Source organism: Rhinatrema bivittatum, chromosome 11 (genome assembly GCF_901001135.1).
Source record: "Rhinatrema bivittatum chromosome 11, aRhiBiv1.1, whole genome shotgun sequence".
In the NCBI taxonomy this organism is placed as follows: domain Eukaryota; kingdom Metazoa; phylum Chordata; class Amphibia; order Gymnophiona; family Rhinatrematidae; genus Rhinatrema; species Rhinatrema bivittatum.
The window spans coordinates 36,458,755-36,476,343 of NC_042625.1; the positions used below are offsets into that span (position 1 = coordinate 36,458,755).

Sequence of the window (17,589 nt, forward strand, 5' to 3'; positions counted from 1 at the left end):
AAAACTTGCCAAAAGTCCAGCGGGGGTCCGGAACGACCTCCTGCAGTCGAATCGTGTTGGTCTATGGCCGCCGCCATTTTGCGCCGCCATTTTGAAAAATGGCGCCGGCTGAAGACAACACGATTCAATTGCAGGAGGCTGTTCCGGACCGCTGCCGTTCCGGACCGCCGCTGGACCCCCAGGTAATTTAAGGCATTTGGGGGGGGGTTCGGGAGGTTGGGGGATTTAATTTAAAGGGTCGGGGTGGGTTTTAGGGGGTTTTAGTGTGCCGGCTTACGATTTTCACGATTTTCACGATACTTTAAACACCCAAACGGCAACAATACGATTCCCTCCCCCTCCCAGCCGAAATCGATCGTTAAGACGATCGAGGACACGATTCACATCTCTAATGGATTGCTTTGTGTATGAGCATGAGGGTTTTGTATTGGGATCTGAAAGGGACGGGCAGCCAGTGGAGTTGTTTGAGTGTGGACGTAATGTGATCTGTTTTTTTGGTATTTGTTAGTGATCGTGCAGCTGCATTTTGAAGAAGCTGGAGGGGCTTGAGGGTGGTTGCAGGAAGGCCTGTTAGGAGGGCGTTACAATAATCTATCTTGGCGAAGAGGAGGGATTGCAGTATTGTCCGGTAGTCCGGGGGGTGAAGTAAGGGTTGGAGTTTTTTGAGGATTTGTAATTTGAAGAATCCTTCTTTTATCAGTGTCTTGATATGAAATTTAAAGTTTAGTTCCTTGTCCAAGGTGACTCCTAGGTCTCTGACTGTTGTGAGCAAGTTGTATTTGGATGGTGTTGTGGGTTCAGTATTGGGTGTTGACGTTTTTCTGGAGAGATGAAGAATTTCTGTCTTACTCTGGTTAAGCATTAATGCCATTTAGGTGAGGATGGTTGTTATATCTGTCAGGTAGGATTCCCATCGGTTTAGAGTATTGTTGATGTTATCTCTGATGGGAAGTAAGATCTGTACGTCATCGGCATATAGGAAATAGGTGAGCCCTGTTTTGTCTAAGTAGTTGCATAGTGGCAGCATATAGACGTTGAAGAGGGTAGGGGATAGGGAAGAGCCTTGTGGAACTCCCTGTGAGAGGGGAATTCTTTCTGATGTTGTACTTTCGTGGACTACCTTAAAAGATCTGTTGGTGAGGAATGATTGAAACCATTGGAGAATGGTGCCATTGATACCTATTTCTCTTAGCCAGTGAATTAAGATCTTATGATTGACCGTGTCAAAGGCGGCGGAGATGTTAAGTAGTATTAGGAGGAAGGATGTGCCTTTGTCGAACCCTCGTAGTATTGTATCTGTGAGGGTGAGTAATAGGGATTCCGTGCTGTGGGATTTCTTGAAGCCATGTTGAGTGGGAACCAGTATAGTTTGATTTTCCAGAATTCTGAGAGTTGGTGGTTGACTGTCTTTTCGATGATCTTGGCCAGGAACAGTAGGTTCAAGATGGGTTGGTAGTTGGACAGGATGGTCGGATCCAGTTGGGCTTTCTTTAAAATAGGTTTGACCACAGTGCATTTAAGGGAATCCGGGAGAACACCTTGCTCGAGGGAAAGATTGGTGATATCTGCGATGGGTCTTGCTAGGCAGTTCGGGATTAGTTTGAGGGCTTTCGTTGGAATGGGGTCGAGTGGGTGTGCTGCTGGGTTGATCTTCCGGACAATGGTTTCTACTTCAGTGGAGGCAACGGTCTCAAATTGTGACCATGTTGGTGCCTTAAGGGATGGTTGTTCAGTGGGTTCAAGGTTGATCGGCGGGCTTTTAGGACTTAGTTTAGACGTTCTGTCTATTAGGTATTGGGCAAAATTATGACTGGATATTGTTGGCGTCTCTTTTCGCAGAGGATTGTTGATGGGTCGTGTCAGCTGAGTAACATATTCGAATAGGACTCTCGGGCTGTATTGGAAGTTATGAATTCTTTGAGTGTAGAAATTCCATTTGGCTTTATTGATGTCTGTGGTATATATGTATAGCAGTGTTCTGTATCGGTCACATAGTTGGCTTGTAGGGTTGTTTTCCAAGCTTTTTCGGCTTGTCTTAATCGACGTTTTATGTTTTTAAGTTCCTGGTTGTACCAGGGTGCTTTGTGTCTTGCTGTGTTTCTGATTTCTTTTTCGATGGTTGGGCATATCTTTTTTGCTGCCTCCGTGTTGATTATGGTCCATGAATTGACTGCGTTTACGGTATTTGATGTATCGAGTTGTTTTAGGGCTTCAGGTAAAGTTTTTTTCTAGGATTTCGCTGGAGCATGTTTTAGTGAACACTATACGCTTTTTGTCTTTGTGAGTGTGGATGTGGGCATTAAGGATGTGCATTCGTTTCATACGTTTCCTATACAAGCATGTAATAGGAAACGTATGAAACATATGAAACGAATGCACATCTAATTGACATGTAATGGGAAACATATGAAACAAATTAAACGAATGAAACTAATGCACATCCCTAGTGGGTATGGTCCACTTGGAGTTTGGTTTCTATTAACATGTGATCTGACCAGGGGACGGTGGAGGTAGTAGGTGGGGAGTTGAGTGTTACTTTGTTGTTGATGAATATCAGATCCAGGGTGTGTCCTGATTTCTGTGTGGGAGAGTTTATTATTTGTTGGAAGCCCATAGCAGTTAGCGAGTTGAGGAGGAGCTCGCATGATGGGGAGTGGGGAGATTTGTCGAAGTGGAGGTTGAAATCTCCGAAGATGATGGTGGGGTGATTGGTGTTGATGCTAGATGAGATGGTTTCGATGAGAGGGCAGGGATCCTTGTTGAGAACACCTGGGGGGGGGGGTGGGGGGGGGCATAGATCACCAGGATTGGGTGTGGACTGGCTTGCCCGGATGAAGAGGAAGGTGAAATTACTTCTTACCTGATATTTTTCTTTCCTTAAAGTAGGGCAAGCCACCATCCCGCCCTGGGCTGCCTTTGGGGTGGCCGACTTTGTTCTGTTTTCTAGATCCTTATCAAAGAAGGAATGAGATTTAAGGATCTCTTATGCAGCTGGACTAGCACAAAACCGGATAAGTGATTCCCATTTTTTTTCTAGGATATTCTGGTTTTCTGATTGTCCTAGATGACTATTGTTAGCAGAGCTGAGTCCAGTGTTTCTGTTAAAAAAAACAAAAAACCCACTATGTTAATTTTGAATAGTGTATGTAGGATGTGATGTTTCTTGTTAATGTATAGTGGTTAGTTCTACAGTTTGCTTTTGAAGAAATACTGATTGGCTGGTGCCTGAGCAGAGCTATATGAAGGTTACAACAGCGAGTCATTGTTCTCTGATTCTATCTGCTGGTTGGAGTGCACAACCCACTGATGTGGACTGGCTTGCCCTACTTTGATAAAAGGAAATTATTAGGTAAGAAGTAATTTCACCTCCAATTTGATTGTAAAAATTCAATATTGAATTTGCTTGTAAAAATTAACGGTGATAAAATATATTTTAAATTTTGTGGAATATTGTACATTAATAAAAATTTAGTGTTAATATAAATGTAATATTGTCAGGTATATTTTTAATTTTGTGTGCACATTATACCTGTAGATTTTACCTTCCATATTTGTATTACCATTATAGTTCTCCTTATTACAGAACTAGAGTGCATCTTAGCACTGTCAAGCATGACATCTTGAGGCAGATATTAAAAAAAAAAAAGTTGAGCTCCAAAATTTAGGAACCTAACTTACAGGATAAAAACATAAGAACATGCCATACTGGGTCAGACCAAGGGTCCATCAAGCCCAGCATCCTGTTTCCAACAGTGGCCAATCCAGGCCATAAGTAACCTGGCAAGTACCCAAAAACTAAGTCTATTTCATGTTACTGTTGCTAGTAATAGCAGTGGCTATTTTCTAAGTCAACTTAATTAATAGCAGGTAATGGACTTCTCCTCCAAGAACATATCCAATCCTTTTATAAACACAGCTATACTAACTGAACTAACCACGTCCTCTGGCAACAAATTCCAGAGTTTAATTGTGCGCTGAGTGAAGAAGAACTTTCTCCGATTAGTTTTAAATGTGCCACATGCTAACTTCATGGAGTGCCCCTAGTCTTTCTATTATCTGAAAGACTAAATAACCGATTCACATCTACCTGTTCTAGACCTCTTATGATTTTAAACACCTCTATCATATCCCCACTCAACCGTCTCTTCTCCAAGCTGAAAAGTCCTAACCTCTTTAGTCTTTCCTCATAGGGGAGCTGTTCCATTCCCCTTATCATTTTGGTCGTCTTATTCTCTATGCCTTCTCCATCACAATTATATCTTTTTTGAGATGCGGCGACCAGAATTGTACACAGTATTCAAGGTGGGGTCTCACCATGGAGCGATACAGAGGCATTATGACATTTTCCGTTTTATTCACCATTCCCTTCCTAATAATTCCCAACATTCTGTTTGCTTTTTTGACTGCCGCAGCACACTGAACCGACAATTTCAATGTGTTGTCCACTATGACGCCTAGAACTCTTTCTTGGGTGGTAGCACCTAATATGGAACCTAATATGGATAACATTGTGTAACTATAGCATGGGTTATTTTTCCCTATATGCATCACCTTGCACTTATCCACATTAAATTTCATCTGCCATTTCGATGCCCAATTTTCCAGTCTCACAAGGTCTTCTTGCAATTTATTACAATCTGCTTGTGATTTAACTACTTTGAGCAATTTTGTATCATCTGCAAATTTGATTACCTCACTCGTCGTATTTCTTTCCAGATCATTTATAAATATATTGAAAAGTAAGGGTCCCAATACAGATCCCTTCCACTGAGAAAATTGTCCTTTTAATCCTACTCTCTGTTTCCTGTCTTTTAGCCAGTTTGTAATCCACGAAAGGACATCACCACCTATACCATGACTTTTTACTTTTCCTAGAAGCCTCTCATGAGGAACTTTATCAAACGCCTTCTGAAAATCCAAGTATACTACATCTACCGGTTCACCTTTATCCACATGTTTATTAACTCCTTCAAAAAAGTGAAGCAGATTTGTGAGGCAAGACTTGCCTTGGGTAAAGCCATACTGACTTTGTTCCATTTAACCATGTCTTTCTATATGTTTTGTGATTTTGATGTTTAGAACACTTTCTACTATTTTTCCTGGCACTGAAGTCAGGCTAACCGGTCTGTAGTTTCCCGGATCGCCCCTGGAGCCCTTTTTAAATATTGGGGTTACATTTGCTATCCTCCAGTCTTTAGGTACAATGGATGATTTTAATGATACGTTACAAATTTTTACTAATTAGGTCTGAAATTTCATTTTTTAGTTCCTTCAGAACCCTGGGGTGTATACCATTCAGTCCAGGTGATTTACTACTCTTCAGTTTATCGTTAGACACTATCACCCCAAGGTCTCTCTCCTGCTCCATGCACATCAGCCCTTCAGCCCCATCAAATACAGTTCTTTTGGATGTCCACTCCCCATATGCATGACTCTGCATTTCTTGGCATTGAATCTCAGCTGCCATATCTTCGACCACTCTTCCAGCTTCCTTAAATCCAGTCTCATTCTCTCCACTCCTTCCGGCATGTCCACTCTGTTGCAGATCTTAGTATCATCCGCAAAAGGACAAACCTTACCTTCTATCCCGTCCGCAATGTCGCTCACAAAGATATTGAATAGGACTGGTCCCATCACCGATCCTTCTAGCACTCTGCTTAACACCGCTGTCACTTCAGAGTAAGTTCCATTTACCATCACACATTGTCTTCTGTCCGTCAACCAGTTTGCAATCCAGGCCACCACCTCGGCACTCACTCCTAAGCTTCTCATTTTATTCACCAGCCTCCTGTGCGGGACCGTATCAAAAGCTTTGCTGAAATCCAAGTAGATGACATCAAGCACTCCTCCTAGATCCAACTCCCTAGTCACCCAATCAAAAACATCAATTAGATTTGTCTGACAGGACCTTCCTCTGGTGAATCCATGCTGCCTCTGGTCCAGCAATTCTTCTGACTGTAGATAGTTCACTATTCTTTCTTTCAGCAGCGACTCCATTACATATGAGAGAGAGAGAGGATGAGCATGTGTTAGATTCATCTCAAATCTCTCACATGGCTGTGCATGATGCAGCCACTGCACAAGCCACTTCCACTGGAATCAGAAGTGAAGGTACTGGGGTTGCAATTGGTACAGTTGCATTAGAGCTCATGCAGATGAGCCTAGTGTCACTGAGGGTGAGTGGTGCTGGGCACTCAGAGAAGACTAATTGATTCTCAAATGAAGAAGGTAAGCATTCTCTATAATGTTTGATACTTTCTGCCAGAAGGAAATCAGTAAGTGAGAAAAACATGAAGGCTCTGTGTTTTCTGTACTGTTATTTAAATGGAATTACTGGATTGCACTGAAATGTAGGATGACGATGTACAAAAATACTGTGTTATTTTGACAAATGTGCAAAATTTTGTAAAATTTACAGAATGCACAGAATTTTCAATTTTTTGGTGCAGAATTCCCCCAGGAGTATATGTAAATAAGTGCCTTCCTGACCACACCCTCACCAACACATACGGGATGAAGTAGGAGAGAAACTAGCAAAATATGTCTAGTATTTATAGGCTCTATGTAGAATTTTATTCCTAATTTCAGCCTTCCAGCTATAGCTGGATACCGTAAGCAACCAGCTTTCAAAATTGGGCGCTCTGTGCCTAAATTTAGGCCGGCAGTTCGTTTGCTTAGATTTAATAGCCTAAGTTAAATGCCTAATGATGAAAATAAGTGCCAAGCTCCTAACTTATTTTCCTAGCCCTAGACTCTGTCCCTGTAGACACCCACTTTTTAGGACCCTAAATTTACAGTATGTGAATTTTAAGCTGAAGACTTAGGACCCAAAATTTGGCAGAAAATAGGTGCAAAATTAGGAACCTAACTTACTGGGTGATGCATCAAACTGTGATAGTGCTCTAATGTGTGCTAAAAACCATTTCCAGTGAGTAGTGGGTTTTGCATCCCTACCAGCAGATTGAGGTAGATAACTAAACACTTTTCAGGCACTGCTATTTAACAGAGAGTGTCACCTGCACTCCTTCAGTATTTCTTTGTCTCCAGCAGATGATGGAGGTACAAATCTGCAGTCTGACAAAAAAAATGGAAGGAAAAAGAAATTGGAACACAGGAAGGTTAGAAGAGACACTCCCTGAGGTGTTAGGCATCTTTGTAGGCCATCCTTCAGGTTGAGCTGGGGGAGGGGGGTAGAGATCCCTGTTTGGCTCTAGCCTGCAGCTTCTAGGGGTCAGAAAGCCAGGGGTCCTGGTTCCCTCTGTTCGCCTGAAGTCTTCTTTCCCGGGTCTTCAGCCAGAGTCTCTCTATTTGCTGTGTGATGCACTGTCGCTTTAAGAAAATCAATAAGAGAGAAGGGACAGCTCAGCCGCTAAGGCGGTGCTCAGCCAAAGCATTTTCGCAGCAGGCTGTGTGAGGAAGAAGAGGCAGTGAGTGCCTTTGGCGACAGATGTATGAGGCAGTCTTGCCGGGAGCTAATCATGCCGTGGCAGGGTTCTCTTTCATCGCGGCAGGCCAACCATATATAAGTGCCACATGTGCAAAAGATGGCGCCGGTCGGGGACCATGGGAAATTTTGCCGGGCCTGTGGCGCAAGCCAGGTGCACCTCAATTCTGCCACGCTGTTTAATGATTGTGCAACATGGGAAGAAGGACCCTCCTTGGGAAAGGCAATCGACAAAAGAGCCACCCACTTCTAGGGGCCAGTCGGGATTCATTCAGGGAGCGATTTTGATGTGGCTAGCCGGAAACCTGCGTATGTAAGCAAGCAGGTAGCTCCTCAGGGGCCCAGTGACTCCCCTCCTTCGCTCTATCAGGCGGTTCATCCTGAGTGGGGGGGGGGGAGGTTGGTCTGTCGGGGGAGCCTGAGCTGTTTGAGGGGGGCAGTGAAGGGGAAGATTTTTCCACAGTTTTGTTTTACTGTTGCACAAGGCCTATTTGGCCAGGAAAGCAGCAGGGAATAATCAACCTCCCAGTCAAGGCTCCCAGTGGGGTGTAAAACGTTCTAAAGAACCCCTGTTCATGGATGAGGGGAATCTTTTCCGCTGGTTGAGCTTTGTCCATTCGGTGGGAGATGTGGAGTCGGATGGATTGGAGGATTTCCAGGATGGATCTGGGGATCCAAGGAATAATCTTGGGGATGACCCTGAGGATCCAGTAGAGGACATGGCTGGGCTGGATCGTGATGGAGTCAAGGATTAGTCTGATCCGGAGGAGATTCCGATGGTGGAAGGAGATGGCTCTCGGGTTGTCCGTCTGTTCTGCAAAGAACTGAAAGCCCTAAGAAGGGGGCGTAACCAAGATGGCCGATCGAGTGGCAGCATCTCTCTGAGGCTCCGGCTGATTCCAGATTTTCTTCTGTTGAAACTTCGGTTTTACCTCGAATCATGCCCCACAAAAGGAAAGGTAGAGTGCGAGTATACCCCACCGAATCCACTCTACCTTCGGACCAGAGATTAATCAGGGAGTTCGCTACTTCGACAGGACGGGCGGCAACTCCCGCTGGCGGAGTGACTGGAGGAGAGCCATTTTCGCCGGGAGAAATATCATTGAGCCCGCCGACGCCGAAACAATTGCTGCAAGCTTCCTCCCTGGTATCCCCGGGAGCTACTGGAGAGCCCCGAAGAAACACGGGTGAAGTGACCCAGTCGGGGGGAGCCGAAGGTGTGATCCCATGGGATGCGACGACTTCTACCCCTAAAAGCCAGAATGGAGGAGAAGGAAGGAGAGAAGGCGTGGATGACGCAGTGGTGAGGACTGATACGACTCTAGGAGCCAGCGGGGTGAGTCTGAAAGCATGTAGGATTGAAAAACCAGCAATTGTAACTCTAGACTCCATTTGGGAGCTTATAGCTGGAATGGATTTTAAGCTACAAGAGCAGTCTCTAAAGTTACAGGGAGTTTCTGCTAAACTTGATTTAGTAGCACATGACCACCAGCAAATTTTGCAAGAACAAGGAACTGTTATCCAAAAAGTAGAAATGGAGGTTAAAGAACTGAAAGAGGTAACTGCTGCCTTTTCAAGAGAAAGACTAGCTACACTACGTAAAATGGAATCATTAGAAAACTCTATCAGACATCTGAATATACGGATACTTAATTTCCCAGTGGTTAAAGACGAATTATGTCTAGTAACTCTTAAGAAATATCTGGGAGATTTTTTGAAAATCCCTCAGGAGAAGATTCCTGTAATAAAAAAAGTGATACATCTGTCTCAAAAACAGGACAATACCAGAAATAATATTTTGGATAACTTAGCAAACTGACACAATACCTGGAAGCTTCGGAAGTGGAGGTAACGAGGAGAGAGACACTTCTTGTAACTTTATTTTCTGAAGAAGATATAAATTTGATTATGCGTACCTATTACAAGAATCTGAGTGTTTCTTTTTGTGGTGGCTTGGTAAGGATATTTCCAGACCTTGCCAAAGCCACACAATTACGCCGCAAGGCTTTTCTTCAGATGAAGCCTGAGGTTTTGGCCTTGGGCGCAAGTTTCATTGTGAAATATCCCTGTAAATGTGTTGTAGGTTGGCATGGCTCTACATATATTTTCTTTGATATACCTCAACTTAGAGATTTCTTAAGTGCTAGAAATCCAGTAACAGTAGTAACACCTTGACGGATTAATATTTAAGAAGATGCCACTCGATTGATCATTATTTGTTGTATTTCTTATGAGAACTCCTCAGTGATTTCTGTTACTCCCCCCCCCCCCCCCCCATTATTACCTCTATAATGAATCAGTGCTTAAAGATAGAGGGTTTTTCTTTTTGTATAGAGAATTCTAGTTTCAATGTATGTACATTGAGATTTTCCTTATTGTATTAGCACTTATATTGCAAGATGGCAAAGAATATTTGTTATTGTAAAATTTGAAAAGTTTAATAAAATATAATTAAAAAAAAAAAAGAACTGAAAGCCCTTATGCCCAATTTTCTGAAAAAGCTGGGTATTAAGGTACTCCAGGAAGAGTCAGATAATGAAGGGTTGGAACTGGTGCTGGATGGGCTGCAAGGTCCACCTAAGGCCTTCCCATTACCTAAGAAGTTTAAGAAGCTGGTTGACTGGAATGCTCCAGAAACAGGTCTTTAAAGTCACCAGGGCAATGGTGAAATTATATCTTTTGTCGAAGGATATTTTGCAACTGTTGGTGTTGCCAAAGGTTGATGCAGCTGTCTCCGTGGTCACCAAGAATGCGACCATTCTGGTGGCAGGGTCAGCTGCTCTTAAGAATGCTCAGGTCCAAAAGTTGGAAATCCGGTTGAAGATGTTTGAAGTTTTGGCATTAAATCTGCAAGCAGCTATCTGTGCTAGCCTTATGCAGAGGACCTGTTTACGCTGGGTTCAGAAGGCTCAGGAGCAGGAGTTTGCCACGACTGTCCAAGGAGCGCAAGTGGCCTAGGTAGAAGCCGGGGTGGCATGTGTGGCAGACGCCCTGTATGATTTGGTCCGAACCTTGGCCAGAAGTATGGTCTCGGCAGTGTCAGCATGCCGGCTGCTGTGGTTATGGAATTGGTCAGTGGATATGTGGTCTAAGTCTCAGCTGTGCAATCTTCCCTTTAAGGGAAAACTTGTATTTGGGGACAATCTGGAACAGTTGATAAAGCATTTGGGGCAATCAAAGGGGAACAAGCTATCAGAAGATTTATTTATTTATTGCTTTATTATACTGACGTTCGTTGACACATCACATCGGTTTACATAAATAAAAAGGCATAGAAAGGAAATAAAATACAATGTTGCATCTCAAAATTCAGGAACAGTTAATATCATTAAAATAAGCATAAAAAATACAAATAAGAACATAAACATTATAAACAATCAAAAATAAAAACTAATAAAGCTATAAGAAAATAAAAACTATAAAAGACTAAAAGAAGACTCTGCTTTTAGGCTTTATCTGTCAGAGAAGGTACGTATTAGGAAAAAGCCTGCTGAAAAAGCCAGGTCTTCAACTTTTTCTTAAGAGTTCGAATTGGTCTCAAGTCTCAATTCTTGGAGCATTGTGTTCCAGATAGAAAGACTTGCAAGTGATAGTGCTCGATTGTGAACGGAGATGAGGTGAGCTTGTTTTAGTGATGGTATTGGTAATGTTCCATTACTGGCAGATCTGGTAATTCTTTGAGGGGTCTGAAAGTGAAGGGAGGCATTGAGCCATTCTACTTTTTGATTATATAGAATTTTATGGATTAATGTTAGGGACTTGAATAGAATTCTATATGAAATCGGAAGCCAGTGAAGATCTTTTAGAATGAGTGAGATATGGTCATTTCTTCGTGGCATTTTGTAGCAGTTGGAGAGGTCTGAGTGTGGATGCTGGCAGTCCTAACAGTAAGGTAAGAAGAACATCAGGAAGACTTTCCCTGTTCATGCCCAGTTTTGGGATACAAGAGGATTTCGCCCCAGTAAGGGCTCGGTGGCGACCCTACAGAAACAGGGATCAGGTAGGGGCAGCAGTCCTTTCGAGGTTCCCGCAGACCCCCCCAAGGACTGCACCAATCATGGAGCTGCAAACACTAAATCCTCCCAGTGAAGCCAAGGTGGTTCACTCCAATATGGAAGCAGTTCAGCGGACATCTGACACGTTTTTACGAGGAGTGGAGCAGGATCACCTTGGACTAGTGAGTACTGGAGCTGATAAGAGAAGGCTATGCATTAGAATTTCCGCACCCCATTGGAAAGGCCTTTCATGGTGTCTTGCGCTTCCCACAGCAAACAAAAGGCAGTTCAGGATATGTTACAGTGTCTTCAAACACTGGGTGCAATTATCCCAGTACCGGTGGCAGAGCGGGGTTGAGAGAGGTATTTGATCTGTTTCGTGGTTCCCAAAAAGGAGGGTACCTTTCGGCCCATCTTAGATCTTCAGAAAGTCATGCGGCTCTACGAGTTCCACGCTTCTGGATGGAGACCTTGCAAACAGTGATAGCGGTAGTCTGGAAGGGTGAGTTTCTAGCCTCATTGAATTTGACAGAGGCCTATTTGCACGTCCCCATACATGCAGACCATCAGAAGTTTCTTTGCTTCATGGTGCTGGGGCAGCATTTCCAGTTTCAGGCACTTCCTTTCGGGTTGGCGACAGCTCCATGGACTTTCACAAAGGTGATGGTTGTAGTGGCGGCTGCACTATGGAGAGAAGGGGTTCTGGTTCATCCTTATCTGGATGATTGACTTATCTGAACAAAGTCAGAGAGAGAGTGTGGTCGATTGGTTCAGAGTTCTTGAGATGTTGTGGTCTTTGGCTGGGTTGTAAATCTAGCAAAGAGTCATTTGGAGAGAGTATTCTGCGAGCGGGTCTTTCGGGTTCCCACCCAGTGTAGGAGGGCTTGGGTACATCCCACTTGTCTGAACTGATCTGGAGTACAAACATAAAAGAAAATTGATTCTTACCTACTAATTTTCATTCCTGGAATACCACAGATCAGTCCAGAGACCCACTCCTTAGTTTCAAAAGGCCGTATTAGAATGAAAGCAGAGCTCAGATTTGTATATAGTTGGATCCATTAGACCAACAAACTGTTTACTTTCTGTGTCCTATTGGATGTGGGGGCTCCAGTTCATGGGTTTCTGACCCAGAATAAAATATTCGCCCTAAGAGGTTTTTCTTATGGGGAATCTTCATTGGCTTGGTACAGATCAATACTGAGGGACTGCAGGTGGCATTCTCGGTTAAGAAGTAATGTTAGAAAAGTGTTTAGTTCTCTGCCTGCATCTACTGGTAGGGATGCAAAACCCACTTCTCTGGACTGATCTGTGGTATTCCAGGAACAAAAATTAGCAGGTAAGAACCAATTTTCCTATATTGCACAATAGAGCACTATCGTGGGGAGGCTCCATTTGAAAACCGCATTCTCTTCTTTTCTTTTCTTTTTTTTTTCCCTCAGACTGCAGGTTTTTCACTATCTGCCATTTGCTGGAGACAGAAAAATAATGAGGACTGCAGGTGCCATACTTGATTATATAGCAGTTTCAATAAAACTTTATCTGTCTCCATCTGCTGGCAGGGTATAAAACCCCAGAAGTCTGGACTGATCTGAGTACATACTAGAACGCACAATACAGCACTATTGCGGCGATATTGTGCAATATACATGTCATTTTGCATGGCCATGCCAAGGGTGTCTTCCCAATTACAGTGAGCTGCTTTGCATGCGTTAGTGGGACCCTCTCATGAAAAAACATTGAGACTTAGGGACCCTAGACCCTAGGAGCTTGCATTTAGGGGCTCAGCTTTTTTGGAATATCAGCCTCTATGTGTACTATTTCATGGCACTGTACCTTTGTATATAACATGACTGTACTCTTGTATATATTACTGTACCCTTGTATCTACTTAATATACCTGATCCTGTTAATACTGTACAAGTTATACCCCCCAAGTTCCAATCTCCTGTTTTTTGTACTTTCACTGTTCAGTTCCCTGTAAACTGATATGATGTTTCGACGAATACCAGTCTATAAAAATGTTTAAATAAATAAATGGCAGAGGCTTTTTCAAGAACCAGGAGCCATTGATTTAGTTTTCTGAATGTGTGACTAGGCAATATTGCTCTGGAGAAAGGGAAATTGAAGAAGGTTTGCGCTTGGATTCCTGATCAAGGCTGGGAGGACATTATTCGGCTATCAGAATTGTTTCCTGAGATGTTTGATTCTCTTCCTGATGATTTGGAGAAACATCATACTGAATGGAAAGATGTGAGTTTTGGTTCCTTTCTCATCGAAAGGTATTTTATATCCATACATTCATGTGACTGATACCTCTTGGAAATAAATCAAGCTGCCACTAGCCCATCCGATCATTTTTTGATTTGATCATAAGGTATGTTATAAACAAAATTCAAAGTTTACAAATTATTTGGAAATGCTTAGGGAACAATTATATTTAAGAACATTTATCTGGAGGTATGACCAAACCAAGGACAGATATTTTTGAAGGCCTTTCTTAATGATTCACGTCAACATAGCCAACTCCAGACTTTGGCTAGAATGAAAAGATACTGTAAAGTCTATAGCCCTAAAATATAACACTTAGAGCAATTAACCTTTATTAAAACCTTTTCATTTGACGTTTGTGGTGAGTGCGTGTCATATCCATAATTTTATAGGAACATGAGGTTCAAATTGGGCTGTAAACCAGAGAAAATAAGGTGATTTATTTAAGCCTCATTTACTTGAATGAAGGGAAAGATATCACATATAGAAATTGCAAATAATTGTTGAGCATCAGCCTTTTCAATTTTGATCAAATTCTGTGCATGTCACCAGTCACTGTTACATGCAAAGTAAACTGTTGTAGGCATTAATGAATACTGGCTACCAACAGCCAGTGAGAGAATAGTCTTTTATTATAAGACAAGCCGTTAAGCCCGTTAAAACGGGCTACATCCCTCTGTCTCTCACCTCCCCCTCTTTCTCTCTCCCCTCACTCCTCCCCACCCCCCTCCCTCACCCACTCCTCCCCACCCTCCCTCTCCTATCACTCAGTCCCTCCCTCCCACTCAGTCTCACTCACTCCCTCCCCCCTCTCTCCCTCCCTCTCACTCACTCAGTCCCACTCACTCTCACTCCAGTCCCCACTCCCTCCGTCCTCTCCCTCAGTCCCACTCCCTCCCTCAGTCCCCTCCCCCTCACTCACTCCCTCCCCCCTCCCTCTCACTCACTCACACTCACTCTCCCTCAGTCCCACTCCCTCCCTCTCTCTCCCACTCCCACTCCCTCCCTCAGTCCCCCCTCTCCCTCTCACTCAGTCCCACTCCCTCCCTCTCACTCAGTCCCTCCCCCTCACTCAATCCCTCCCCCTCACTCAATCCCTCCCTCTCACTCACTCCCTCCCACTCTCTCTCTCCGTCCCTCCCTCCCACCCTCCCACTCAGTCCGTCCCTCCCTCTCTCTCTCTTCTCCCTCCCTCGCTACCGCCGTCGCCGCCCGCTACCGCCGCCGCCACCGCCGCCGCTCGCTATCGCCGTCGCTCGCTACCGCCGTCGCCGCCCGCTGCCGGTACCGCCGCTGCTGCCACTGGACGCCGCCATTTTTTTTTCTTTCTGAAGCTGCCTCAGAGCGACGTGCTCGCCCGCACATGCGCGGTAGAGCTGGTCTCTACTGCGCATTTGCGGGCCGTCGGTCACAGGCCATTTATAAGGTAGATATCTTATAATAGGAACAGTGCTTACCAAACAATGCAGGGACAATAACTTTTAATTGAGTGCACATATCTGGGTGCACGGCCACATATACATGAAGCTTATATTATTATATATCTTATATATTTGTCTTATATATTGTTATTTCTCACAGGACAAGCAGGATGGTAGTCCTCACAAATGGGTGACATCGAGGATGGAGCCCTGTACGGAAAACTTTTCTGTCAAAGTTTCAACAAGCTTTGACTGACACTGGCACACTGGGTGCACTGAGCATGCCCAGCCTGCAATTATCCCTGTGAGCCACAGGTGTCTCCCTCAGTCTTCTTTTTAACGCTCTGCAGTCAGCATAGCGGTTGGAGCTCTGTGAGGATTTTTTAACTAATTACCTCATGGAAACACTTAACTTTTCACTTCAAAAAACACTTTTCCCTGCACAGGTCTCCCTCCGCGTACGTTTTTACGACGCTCGGTGAGTACTAATTCTTATTTTTCGGTCGGTTCCTGTCACTATCTTAAGGCTGTTAACTGACTGAAGCCTTCCCTTCCCCCATTTTTCAGTTAGCTTTAAACAGCTTGCGAGTATCTCTGTGACACTCTGCTTGCTTATGCTAGTGGGGTAGGGATTTTTTTCCTTAACTTTAGGACTTCTGTAGCTTCAAGTCCTTCGTTCCCTGGTACCCTCACGCAGTCGATACCCTATCACTACACCGGGACCCTCCTAAACCGCCCTGGGCTTTTATATGTCATCAGCGCCCCTCCCCCCACGGTGCCCTGATGCCTTTATCCATGTTTTTTGCTTTTCAGTGCTACCAGGCTTTTTCCCTCCTACGCACTGTTTTTTTCCTTGGGCTTCCTCGGTGCCGTCCCTACCCGGATGCATGCCATTGACGCACACGCTGTTAGTCACTGCCATGCATACTCGGGTCGCCGCCACCTGCTGCCCGAGACACTTTTTAACGATCCCAGGGTCACTTCAATCGATGCCACCCCCCCTTTTGGGGATGCCATCGATGCCCCATCCTCCCCACCGATGTCCAGCCCTTTTCCATCGGTGGGCATCGGTGCCACATCGATTCGTCGGTGGGCATCGATGCCGGATGGTCCCCATCGGTGGACATCGGTGCCGGATGGTCCCCATCGATGGACATCGGTGCCGGATGGCTTGTCCGTCGATGGCATTGGTGCCGGATGGCCGTCCGTCGATGGCATCGGTGCCGGGTCCTTTTGCATCGATGGACACCGATGCCCAGGTTGTTTCATCCATGGGCATCTATGTTAGAATGCATCCATCGAGGGCAGTCGATGCCAGGCTGCTCCCATCGGTGAAATTCGATGCCCAGGTGGGTCCCATCGGTGGGTATCCATGCCGGCTCGATTCCGTGGATGGGCGTTGATGCCAATGCCAGCCTTATGGCTGGCATCGATGCCCATGCCGATTCCAGGACTGGCGTTGATGCCGGGATGGAATTCATCGACTGGGAGATCCATGCCATCGATTCCATACGTGTCCATATCGATGCCACCGACACACGTGTCTGGGGCACCGATGCCATGTACACTTGGAAATCTGAGTCTGTCCAAATCGATACCGTCAACGTCTGTGGCCCTATAGTTGATGCCCGTGGCCATGCCACAAACGGCATAAATGCCCGCCTCCATGCATCGATGCCCTCGACACCTCCGTTTTCCTTCGGTGTCCTTGACGCCCTATTGATTCGACTTCGACTTAGTCGATGCCGGTATCTTTTTCAATAACGGCAATGTTTTTCGATTATTCGATTCCACATCGTTTCAAAGATACCTATGCCACTGCTGTCAGTGCCCGTCACTGTCATCATTCTCCTGGCCAGTCATCGACGATTTTTCATACCCATTTTGATGATATCCTCGAAGCCCCTTAGGTTGCCTTCAATATCGTCAATACCGACATAGCACCGCCACATAATACCCTCGCCTCCTCACATTGCTCCACGCTTTGGGTTCTTTTTTTAAGCCCCGTATTAGCTTAAGACACTCCATTGTGTCAGGAGCAGAGCAGGCGTGCTGACAGTTCGTCATCGATCGCCTTCCAGGACGACGAGGGCTTCCATCTCGGCGCTGGGGAAAGACCGGGCCGAGCACCGTGGCACCCATCATCGCCGACATCGTGATCGTCCGCCGCTGACGCCATCCAGCACATCGGTGCCATCCTTCTCCAGGCTGGACAACGCTCGGGCAGAGCGACATCACCACTGCCATCAGCACTGTTCCTACAGTTTTGGCAGTCCTTGGTGATCCAGAACTTCCGGATCCAGGTCCGACAGCTTCTGCATTGGCGTCACGACACATCGAGCCGCTGTGACGAGGGAAGGGAACATGAGTTCCGTTAGGGCTCCTCTGTTCCTGGCGTGCCCCACCGTCAAGTGGTGTGGGACTATGGCCATCTGTTACACTTAGCAGTCTAAACGCC

The 17,589-nt window shown here is 45.0% G+C and overlaps 1 protein-coding gene across 1 annotated transcript in view; it reads left to right on the plus strand.

The window, feature by feature from the left end:
• The window catches only part of DNAH10 (dynein axonemal heavy chain 10), a 952,322-nt gene that overhangs the window by 809,404 nt on the left and 125,329 nt on the right, over nt 1-17,589 (plus strand). Inside the window, 1 exon segment of the mRNA XM_029571350.1 lies at nt 13,538-13,692. Within this exon segment, the coding sequence (XP_029427210.1) occupies nt 13,538-13,692 (155 nt within the window).